This window comes from Bubalus bubalis, chromosome 21 (genome assembly GCF_019923935.1).
Source record: "Bubalus bubalis isolate 160015118507 breed Murrah chromosome 21, NDDB_SH_1, whole genome shotgun sequence".
Classification (NCBI taxonomy): domain Eukaryota; kingdom Metazoa; phylum Chordata; class Mammalia; order Artiodactyla; family Bovidae; genus Bubalus; species Bubalus bubalis.
In genome coordinates, this window is record NC_059177.1 from 6,094,428 (window position 1) to 6,106,584 (window position 12,157).

General features: G+C 42.8%; 1 protein-coding gene across 1 annotated transcript in view; it reads left to right on the plus strand.

The window, feature by feature from the left end:
* The first annotated feature begins 1,845 nt into the window (after positions 1–1,845).
* STT3B (STT3 oligosaccharyltransferase complex catalytic subunit B) overlaps positions 1,846–12,157 on the plus strand; it is a 104,174-nt gene continuing 93,862 nt past the window's right edge. Inside the window, exon 1 of the mRNA XM_025272339.3 lies at positions 1,846–2,961. Coding sequence (XP_025128124.1) covers positions 2,660–2,961 — 302 coding nt within the window. The 5' untranslated portion in view covers positions 1,846–2,659. The remainder of the gene's footprint in view (positions 2,962–12,157) is intronic.

A 12,157-nucleotide genomic window follows, 5' to 3' on the forward strand; every position in this document is an offset into this window, starting at 1 on the left:
AGCAAGGATATCAACCAGTCAATCAACCTGAAAGAAATCAACCCTGAATATTCATTGGAAGGACTGGTGTTGAAGTTCCAATACTTTGGCCACCTGACGCGAAGAGCTGAGCCACTGGAAAAGACTCTAATGCTGGAAGGGCAAGAGGAGAAGGAAGTGACAGAGGATGAGATGGTAGGATGGCATCACTGATTCAATGGATATGAGTTTGAGAAAACTCAGGGAGATAGTGAAGGACAGGGAAGCCTGGTGTGCTTCAGTTCATGGGGTTGCAAAGGTTTGAACACAACTTAGAGACTGAACAACAAGTTAGCATAGAAGGTTTGGGCTTTGACAGAGTGTCACAGACTCATTCAATGAATAAGGGAGTCTGTGAGTGAGTGAAGATCAAGAATAACAGCTTTCCCTGCTGCTTTTACCCTCACGGATACTCTGTATTTGTGTATGTACCTTAGTAAATTTTCAAAATATTTTCAGATAAGTGGTCTAATTTGATATTAATAATTGACTTGAAGAGTAGAAAGGGCAACCAGTTGCAGATGACTTGTCCAGTGTTACATGGCTAGTAAGCAACAAAGTGGGACCAGAACCAAGACTTGTTCCTTTTCAGACGAGGGCTCTGGACTTTAAACAACAAAAAGCAAGCAAAAGAAGAAAATGCACAATTGAATAGGCAGCATCTACACAAAAGGCAATAGAGATTATCCAAATAAATTAAAATAAAAACAATTTATTTTAGGCTGATAGAACCTGGGTTCACTGTAGGCGCAAGTTCTCTAAATGCTGGCATGTTCGCATACAAGGTTAGAGCTCTGATAAACAGCATGTCACCTAGAATTCTGGTACAACAGGACTCAGTTAATATTCTATCATAATTTTCATTAAAATTTGGGTGTTTAATAAATGTCGGCTATTAAGTCGTTAGTGGGAAAGTTTATTTCTGGAAACCTTTTCGTTCTTTCTTTAATGAGACTATTTATTTATTTATTATTGTAAGGAAAGGAGAGAAAAGTTAATCACTTAGTGGGCTAAGATTACGTAGCTGGATCCAGTTGTTTTAAAGAGCAGCCTCTAAAAAAAAATAAAGAGCAGCCTCTAACGATACTTGTTCATTTAGCTCATATCAGAGCACTTCTAGTCTTTATACACGCTAATTTTTATTGAAATATAGTTTCAATAAAACTTGGTTACCCCACTTATATTTAAACTTATTTTGCTTTGAGTTTAGTCTACCCGGTACCACTTTCTTTTGGGGGGCAGGGGCGTGGGTAAACGGGGAGAAAGATGTAAAAATACAACCTAGACGTGCAAAAATTCGTATACAGGAATTCGCTATCACCTGCTAAAAAGAGGACTGGGTAATAGCTGAACGTCCACAGAAAGTTTCACTCGACTGATGGAGTATACGCAACTGTTAACAACGATTTCCTACATTTGCCCTCATTTCCAGAGAATCAACGTTATCTCTGCATTCAGGAAAATACAAGAAGTGAAAAACGCCGGAGAAAGTCGCACTTCACTTGCCCCACGTGCTCCTTCCCGAGCTAGGGGCTTCTCCGCCAGCTCCAACGAATTTCCAGCGCCGGCAAACGCGTCCTCGCGCGCGACCTCTGAGGCAGGCGGCGGGTCGCAGCTCGCAGAACGGAATCTGAGCGCGGCCGCGGGCGGTTCACTTGACGCGCCAAGAGCGGGCGCCTAGGGGCGGCCGAGCTCTGCGCGCCCGACCTACGCGCCGGGCACTAGGGCAGAGCGCCTGCGCGCCCAGTCACGTGCTGGGCGCTCCGCGCAAAGCGGGTTAAAAGTGACGACCGCGGAGAGCCCGTGAGAGCCTCGCCGGTCCGCGCGGCGCTCCTCGAGTCCCCTAAGCCGCTTCTAAGGGAGGTCGTCCGGCTCTCCTTTATCACTTCCCGCCCTCTCGGCCCGGCTCTGCTCCACGCAACGCCAGCACACTTCCTCGCCGCCTACATAAGCGCGTGAAACCGCCTCTTTCAACTGACAATGAAGCCGTAGCCGCGCAGCACAGCCGCTGCGGGCCAACGGGCGCGAGGCCGGGAGGGGGAGGAGGAGGGGAGAGGAGAACGGTTGGGCCAAGCCCCGCCCCAGCTCGCACTCCTATTGGCCGGCACCAGGGCTCTGGGCCCGCCCCCTTACGGACCTGTCGCATTGTGACAGGCGGAGGGGCCAGTTCCTGTTGGGTCGGGGGCGGAGCCAAAGGTAGCCTGAGCTCCGCCCGGACGCCCGGGGGCTCCTCCTCCTGTTCCTCACGGCGCGGCGGGCGGCGGTTGTGAGGGGAATGTCACTGCTGCTCCGAGCGGTGGTGCCGCCTCCGACTGCTCCTGCTCTTTCTCTGGCGCCCTCGTCCCGTCAGTTTTCGCCGTTGCCGCAGCTCCACTGAGGAGACGGATGGCTAGAGGGGCGCAAGGGCCATCCGAGTTGAGAGAGCGGCGGTCGCGGCCACTGCTGAGGCGGAGACTCCCCGCCGCCGCCTCCACCCCCAGTTTTCTGGCCTCGCGGCGCTGAGGGCGGGCGCGCGCCGCGCTCTTCCCTCCTCCCTCTCCTCATTCTTCCTCCTCCTCCTCCTCCTCTGGGTCCCCGCCCAGCACCCCTCGCACCAGGCGGCGGCGGCGGCGCGGAGCGAGACCCGCCGCCGGGGCACAACATGGCGGAGCCCTCGGCCCCGGAGAGCAAGCACAAGTCGTCCCTCAACTCGTCCCCGTGGAGCGGCCTCATGGCCCTGGGGAACAGCCGGCACGGGCCCGGGGCCCAGTGTGCGCACAAGGCGGCGGGCGGCGCGGCGCCTAAGCCGGCCCCCGCGGGGCTGTCCGGGGGGCTGTCGCAGCCGGCCGGCTGGCAGTCTCTGCTTTCCTTCACCATTCTCTTCCTGGCCTGGCTCGCCGGCTTCAGCTCGCGCCTCTTCGCGGTCATCCGTTTCGAAAGCATCATCCACGAGTTCGACCCGTGGTGAGTGCCCGCTGCCCCTCCCCCGCCGCCGCTACCTCCCCCCCCTCCCCCCCACCGCCCGCTCTGCCCGGACCGGCCGTGGGTCCCGAGCTCGGGCGCGCCCCCGTCCGCGGGCGAAGTTTCCCCGCGCGGCTCGAGGCGGGGCGTCGGGGCCCGAGCGGGACCTTGACCCCGGGCTGGGCCAGCCTGTCGACTCCCCGGAGGGCGAACGTGGCTCTTCGAGGCCGGCTCGGCCCCCAGAGCCCGACCCGCTTCGCGGGGTGCCGGGCGGCGGACTCCCCGCCTCCCCACTGCCCGGGGCTCTCAGCTTCTCGGGCGCCTTTTCGGCTGGCTGGGGTGGGATCGCCCAGGGGGGTGCCCCGTTGCAGTTGGAGGTGAGTCCCGATGTGCCGGAGCCTCGTCTGCTCAGACTCGCAGTTGCACGCTTTTACGTTGTGTCTCTGGGCTCTCAGACGGGAAGGGAAAAAAGCGAGGGAGCGAGGTGTTGGAGCAAAGGAAATAATATCCCTGAAAGTGATCTGAAAGCTAGGGACGCTAATTTATTTAACGTGAGATATTGTCAAGAGTGGCTTTTTTTTTTTTTTTTTTTCATGGCCCTTAAGTGCATTCCGCACCTCACCGGTCCACAATTACCTTGGCTCATGACACTTAGCCAAACTGTCACCCTCAGTATGTTATGCACAATATCCGAAAGCGTTACATTAGTTCCTTTATTGGTCTCTGTAAGAAGGTTTGTGGATTAGAGAACAAACAGTAGCATAGTGGATGGGAGCCCTGGATTTTAATACTGAAGTTGCACATGGCATCAGGGACTGACCTCAGGTTTTAGGAAATTACCCCATTAAGAGCACTGGCTAATTTATCTAATTTAATTCATTGGTCTGTGATAGGACGAGTGCTTTAATATTTTTTGCAACTTGCCCAGCCTAAGTTTCCTGTGGGTTTTATTTTAGTCTGAGTCTATGCCTTTTAACTAACTTAATTCATCTTGACCCATCACCGTTGAGTTAATCTTACTTCTTTATAATCAGACCCGACTAAACTGGTATTTATCGCTGGGATTAGAGAGAAAATCTTCTTGAGAGGTACTAAATATATGACTAATAAATATTTGGGGGAGTGATGTTAAAATACCAACTGAAGTTCTGTCACAGATAGAAAAATTGGTAATGCATCGTCTGTTGAACAGCAGAGGGGTCCACTCCTGGAGAATTCAGTTTACATAGACAATTAACAGCTGTGACATGCTTCCATGAAACGTTTTCAAAAGCATTTTAGAGGTGTGTTTTTTTTTTTTTTTCTTTTTTTAAATAACTTTTGTGTTACTTGGAATCACAGAAGAAAATAAATTCCTGTGAAGCCTTATGAACCAGAGTATTCTTAGTCCTAGCTTTTAAACACATAAGCAAGTGAGATTAAAAATGAAATTGGAACTAGAAAATGAAAACTGCTAATATGTTGCTGAACAATGTGAAAAGAGAAAGTTCTGTTTTTTCAGATTACGAGAGCAGAAGTGCATGGTTGACCAAACGTTTCGGGTAACAAAAATTGTGAATTCTGTTTCTGGAGAGTATAATTTTTAAAAGCAGAATTTTTATTAGTAACATTGAGGCTTAAATTAAAGATTGCAGAGAAATTAACAGCTGCATAATGAGACGATTGGTATTTTTCCTTATTTTGAAGGAAGGTTAGACCTGTGCATCAAGCCAGCCAAAGAGTTTTTACTAAAATTGAATGTTATTCATGAAAAGTCTTACTGGATTGCTTCACAGATAAGTTTTTTTTTTAATATGGCAAAAAATTAAAAGTTGATTTCTTCTCTAGTTTCGAAAACATACTCCAAGGGTTTTTGGAGAACAAAATCCTTTTTCACTCACACAAAAATTTGTTTTGTGTCCCTTTTTCTATGTATAAGACACATTTTAGAAGTATCCTTTAGTAGAATACATAACGTTTGACTTTGATTCACATACTCTAAAGGTATATAAACCTCAGAAGTCTTAAAAATCTATTTGATGTAGCTGTTCAGCTTACTGATAGTTTTAATATTTATGTTTTGTTATATTCTTGGTTAAACATTTATGTTCATACTGTTAGATAATTCTGACTAGTAGTAAATAGCCTTTTATAATAAAGGAATTTTCCCTATCTTTTATTGTGAATGGAGATTTGCCAGTATAAATCTTAAATATAATTCAGATGACTTAGAATTTTCAGTCCAAAAAAAAAAAAAAAATTCCTTGTTTGCTCACTTACGTTTTTCCTGTCATGTCTTTCAAAGAATTCAGGTATCTTATTCTTAAAATCCATTCTTATTGAAAAATTTAAATTTTAAAAGTAGTTTTTCTTCAAAGCCCTTTGATTCTCAGACACTCAAGTATTATACTGTCTTGGGAGTCTCTCAGATTACTGTTTTAACATGTAGTAGTGACATGAACCTTTAATAATATTTGAATGTTCCTCTCAAGTTCTGTACCCGCAAACCAATTTTTCTCTGACCTTCCCTGATCCTTTTTTTTTTTTTTTTTCATGTCTCTGTACACTGGCTTCACTTCTGAGGTCTTTTTAGTGAAAAGTTTACTTCCTCTGTTTGATTGTAAGTTATTTCTATAAATTTTAACAGTAGTACTTACATTGTGTAAGACTCTAGTTAGCTGCCAAAGGTGACTCATTGTCACAAAGTTATACTTGTTTTTTAAAAAGTTTGTCATTCAAGTTATTTTATAAAGCTTACCAGTTGTTAGAAGGTGTGGTATGTGATGTTCATTAATATTTATTGAATTTTAAAGTACACTGCACTTTTTTAGAACTTCACTGCATTTTGGGTAATGATCTGTTCCCCACTTCACTTTAGTAATTTTCCCCCTTATCAGTTGAGTTGATCATACATGAGGACACAGTTTGAGAATTTGTTGTTTGTACTTGGCAAACATTAGGTAGACCAACTTGTTTAACAGCACCTAATTTTATCTTTTTATCTGGTGCAGAATATAGTTTCTACTTATTTTTGTTGTAGCTGTCAATACTTGTATATTAACCAAATGCTTTTCCCATAACCATTATCTTGTTAAATTGTGGTAGCTTTTCCCACAGATGCAGTGGAAAAGCTCCCTATAAAAGAGGAGTTGCTCTTTTCCCCTGCCTGCAAGGTTGGAAAGGGATTCTCCCTGGAGCCTGGAAGGAGAACTCTCTCAGCCTTGAGTTTTGACTGCAGTTAACTGTAAAAGGGTAGCAGGGCAGAAAGCTGCAGTTTATGGAGTTGAAACTTGGGAGGCAATTTTCCATAGAAACTTTGGTATAAATAGGTTAATTAGTACCAACATGTTTTCAGAGGAGTGATAAACCTTTGGAACATAAGCTGTAAGTTGGGGACTACTTCCTGTACTTTGAGGTCTCCATGTTTTTCTTCACTTGACAGATGACAGAGGCTGTTGACCTCAGTTCTGAAGATGACCAAATGGGTAACAAAACCAATTTTAGAACAGAAGTGTCACAAAATCTTAAGTCTCTTTATGGAATTGTTAGCAGCAGCAACCCAGAGGCCCTTCAGAACAGGTGTACTGTCACTGATTTCATTGTAATTGAAAACTCCTCAAGCCTTGAGCTCTGGAGATCTTTCCACTTGTAAGAACACTTAGGGAGGAGGCGCAGAAGTGTGTGGAGCTCCTGGGTTGGATGAGGGGATTGGACCTGCTCCCACTGGCTGAGTGTGGTGGCTCCTGTAGGTAGTAATCACAGGTTTCCTGAGGCGTCTCATAGGTGCTGGGGAAGTTAGGCTCTGTCAGCAACCACTCTGGAACTTTTTTCTGTCCTTATTCATGTATTGAGGGCCAACTTGAATAAGACTGCACACACCCCTTACTGCCATAAGCAGTTTGCACAATGTTGGTCTGAGAAACTTTGATTAAGGAATTGCATTCTAGGTTCTGACCCAGTTACTATGAATATGGGCAGACTTACTAGCCTGCCCATGCTTTGTCTTCTCTGATTTTTATGCTGTCAGTAAGTTTTGGGTGCTTTGTGTGGTATGAGAAAGTGTTAAAAGTTGTCTTCATCGTAGTATCTTATTATGAATCAGTGCATACATGCTCTCAGAAATAATGGAATGATTGATATTCTCCAGTGACTGAAACATTTTTTTCCCTCATTTTGTTTACTTTGAAAACTTAATGCTGTTAGGAAAGACAATACTGCAGTTAACCTGTATTATAAAGCACTGTACAGTTCAGCAGCTCAGTATATTGCTTGATTGTCATATTATGAAAATTTTCAAGCATACAGAAAAGTTGAAAGTTTTACAGTGAGCGCTCATACTGAACATGTAGGTTCTGCACTTTGTTGTTTAGTTGCTAGGTCGTGTCCGACTCTCTTGTGACCCCATGGCCTGTAGCCCACCAGGCTCCTCTCTGTGGGATTTTCCAGGCAAGAATAGTGGAGTGGGTTGCCATTTCCTTCGCCAGTTAGTATTTACTTAATTTGCTTTATCATGTCTTTCTATCTGTCCATTACTGCTTTTAAATCCTGCTTGTAGGATACTAATAGTACACTGTAATGTGAAGAATGTTATCTTTGTTCCTCAACTCTGTGATAAAGAGGAGCTCTTATCTCTGGGTAGCATTTATTTTCTATAATACTTGAATATAATGAGCATAAATACAGTTTATATATCATCTTCAAATTGAACTGCAGGTTAGAATCAGATTCAGTCATTCTGGGTTTTGGTTAGTAACTCACCTGAGTACATTATAAGTCAGTGCTTTTAGCCCAAGTCTGTTAAACGACTTGAAAGTGAAAAGAAAGTGAAGTCGCTCAGATGTGTCTGACTCTCTGACCCCATGGACTGTAGCCTACCAGGCTTCTCCGTCCGTTTTTTCCAGACAAGAGTATTGGAGTGGGTTGCCATTCCCTTCTCCAAAGTTGAATCCTATGTCTCAGGAGAAATTCTGAAGGTTTTATTAGATTTAGTTTTTGTGGAACTCCTAAATTCGTTTGAATTATTAGAAGCTTTTTATTGGTGAGCCTGTGCTTATTATGAGTTCTTTTTTCCTTTTCTTTTTTTTTTTTTTTTTTTAGCGTTTTGGCTGTGCTCCATTGCTGTGTGCAGACTTTGTCTAGTTGCGCTGCATGGGATTCTCATTGTGGTGACTTGTAGAGCACAGCCTCTAGGGCGCAATGGCTCAGTAGTTGTACATGGGCTTAGTTGCTCCTTGGCCCATGGAATTTTCCTGAACCAGAGATTGAACCCCTGTCTCCTGCATTGTTTTAGAGACTTAAATAATGGCAAAACTTAAATAATGGCAATACTACACACATAAACTGGATTTTAATTCTACTGCTAGTGTAAAGGTCTAGTCACGCATCCATGACTTTTTTTTGAGACATCACCACTACTGCTTTTGGATTAAAGCACTCCAGTACTCTTGCCTGGAAAATCCCATGGACAGAGGAGCCTGGTAGGCTGCAGTCCATGGGGTCGCTAAGAGTCAGACATGACTGAGCGACTTCACTTTCACTTTTCACTTTCATGCAATGGAGAAGGAAATGGCAACCCACTCCAGTGTTCTTGCCTGGAGAATCCCAGGGACGGGGGAGCCTGGTGGGCTGCCATCCATGGGGTCACACAGAGTCGGACACGACTGAAGTGACTTAGCAGTAGCAGCAGCTCCTGCATTGATCGGTGGCTTCTTAACCACTGAAACACCAAGGAGTCTTCTGATGAGTCTTATTCGTGCCTTTTTTTTTTTTTTTTTTGCCATGTTTTATCCACATGGAATGTGTAATTGAGTATTATGTATGATTCCAAAAGTAGCTTCTCTCAGTCCCTGCAATAAATGGGAAGAAAGGAAAACATGTTCAAACAATGTAGGACCCACAGTTGTTAACACATGGGCAAAATTAATACTTTTGAAAGGGGAAAATATATAAATGGTTAACCTGCTATTCCATTTTTACTCCTTCATTTGCTTAATCTTGATTCTGGTGGCTTTTTTGTTTTTAAACCTCTTGCTCTTTTTCTGAGAGGGTTTCTATGACTTTATCTTCTTACATAAATAATTTCCAGGAATTTAGAAATTGAAAGAAAATGTGTGCTTAGTCATTCAGTTGTGTCTGACTCTTTGTGACCCCATGGATCCCACCAGGCTCCTCTGTCTATGGGGATTCTTCAGTGAGGGATACTGGAGTGGACTGCCATGCCTTCCTCCAGGGGATCTTCACAACCTAGGGATCAAAGGTAGGTCCTCCAGCATTGCATTACAGTCTGAGCCACCAGGGAAGCCCAAGAATACTGGAGGGGGTAACCTATCCTTTCTCCAGGGGATCTTCCTGACCCAGGGAGACCCAGCGATTGAACCAGGGTCTCCTTAATTGCAGGTGGATTTTTCACCAGTTGCGCTACCAGGCAGTACTATAAGATTAAAAGAAAAATCTGTTAGGGGAGGGTCAGGGCTGGAAGTGGAGAAGGAAATGGCAACCTACTCCAGTATTCTTGCCTGGAGAATCCCAGGGACAGACGAGCCTGGTGGGCTGCCATCTGTGGGGTCGCACAGAGTCGGACATGACTGATGTAACTTAGCGGCAGCAGCAGCGGGGCTGGAAGAAACAGGAGCAACTACTCAAGGCTCTCATATCTTAGGTAAATGTAGGTTAACTGGCATTTGTAGACTTGCCAGGAAACTGAACTACTGTTTGGAGTCTTATTTCTTCAGAAAAGGACTTTCATAGTTTTAAATGAAAGACATTTAAACATTTTGGAATATAACCTGTATTTAAGTTGGTAAATATCTTTATGTTGTTCAGGTTTGTACTGTTTTTAGAAAAGCAAATTTCTAGGAAATTGTGACTGGCATACTAAGCTGACCATGTCATCAGTGACTTTTCTTTCTTTGGAACTTAATATTGCAGGGTAACTTGAATGTATGTTCTAAAAAGTGGTAAATGCTTAGTTTTTACATGGTCTTATAACTTGATTTTAGATCTTAGAATTGAAGAGGTAAGGTAACATCTTTTATTTCAGTAGATAAAAAATATTTCAATGCAATATTACTCTCAAAGATTGAATAATACAGGTCTGCCTGTTCTCAAAAATCTGTCCTTTTTATTACATCTTTTGCCTCCAAGGCAGGATTAAATGACAGCGTCCTCCATTTATGTTTTTTAATCAGCCGCCCTGATTTAAGTCTTAACACGTTGGCCTATCAAAATGCCTGGGCACACAAAGTTCCTTTTCTAGCAAACTACACACTCACTAGTTGGATGATGGCTAATTACTTCGTTTGTTTTGATGTAAAGAAGAGAGAAGAGTTGATGGTGGCTTAAAGTTGTTATGCCCGAATGACTAGGCAATTTTCAGAGAGGGGCTTTTAAGGGAATAGCTGAATGAGAGGGAAAAATGATTGAATCCAATTGAATGTTTTCATTTAGATTTGTCTATAAAAAGTTGAGAGAAATGAAGTTGGAAGTATTAAGCCATTCCAGTTAAGGGAATTATGGTTGTTACTGTTCAGTGGCTAAGTAGTGTCTGACTGTTTGCTCTTGGAATTCTATAGTCTAAAGGACTATTTAGAGAGTTAATGTTGGTCAGCTTGTCTTGTTTTCAGGACAAAGATGCTGACTGCCAGAGGACTGGACTACTCTTTCTAAGGTAGTATAGTTGTGGGTTGGCCAAATTCTTTTGTATTTTCATTGCATCTGTGTTTGCATTAGAAGTTTTTTGAGAAGTTGTTTGGAGATTGTTACTTCAAAAGATGAGGGGAAGTTAGTGTCTACCCTTACTTAAATCTGTCTGGGAGATCTTCACAGTTCAAGTTTAGCTATGGAAATGGCCTTTGTGTGAAGTTTGACTCTTTTAGAACTAGTGATTTTCAAAACTCCATCAGTTATCTGTAATTTCTGTCAGTTACTAGTTTCCGTAGTTCAACTTTCAAACTTCTATTCTTGATTTTTTTTATTCTTATCTCAAGGGAAATATTACCACAGAAAAACAAAGAAATTCTATGTTTCTGTTAGTAAAGTACTAGCGATTTGCTGATAACCAAGTTGGTAAGGTTTCTTTTGGAATTTCCTTTTAATTTCTTTTTCATGCCTTGCAGGTTTACTAGCTATTCTCAAGTAGTTAAAGATTTTTCTTCATACTGTGGATGTTCTTTTCTTTAGTGATACCTCGCAGTCTCTCCATCCTACAGATGACTTGGACTGAATTTGGTTTTTAAATTTAAATTATTGGATTCTGTTTTTTTAGATAGATGGATAGATAATATTACAGCATATACTGTTTTTCATACTATTTTAAAAATTAAAATGTAGTAATTCATAATTAATTTCTAAAATGCTAGTATATGCATACCTTAAATGTGCTCCTGGCCAAAACCTGGAAACTCACTTGTGACTATCATGCCTTTTTAATTTTTTTAATTGAAGTAAAATGGACATATAACATTAGTTTCAGAAATACAACATATGATTTAATATTTGTATACATTTTGAAATGATCACCAGGGAAACTCCAGTTAACATCTATCAATCACCTTATATAGTTACCCTCCCCCCTTTTTTACTGGGATGAGAACTTTTTAGATCTACTGTCTTAGCAATTCATGCTTATTCTTAAAACACCAGTAACTCCTATTAAGTAGAATGTAACCTTTTAAAGTAGTTTTTATTATTAAACTAGTTATTAGGACATGAAACAACAGACTGGTTCCAAATAGGAAAAGGAGTGCATTGAGGCTGTATATTGTCACCCTGTTTATTTAACTTATATGCAGAGTACATCATGAGAAATGCTGGACTGAAAGAAACACATGCTGGAATCAAGATTGCCGGGAGAAACATCAATAATCTCAGATATGCATATGACACCACCCTTATGGCAGAAAGTGAAGAGGAACTAAAAAGCCTCTTGATGAAAATGAAAGAGGAGAGTGAAAAAGTTGGCTTAAAGCTCAACATTCAGAAAACGAAAATCATGGCATCCGGTCCCATCACTTCATGGGAAATAGATGGGGAAACAGTGGAAACAGTGTCAGACTTTATTTTTCTGGGCTCCAAAATCACTGCAGATGGTGACTGCAGCCATGAAATTAAAAGACGCTTACTCCTTGGAAGGAGTTATGACCAACCTAGATAGCATATTCAAAAGCAGAGACATTACTTTGACAACAAAGGTTCATCTAGTCAAGGCTGTGGTTTTTCCTGT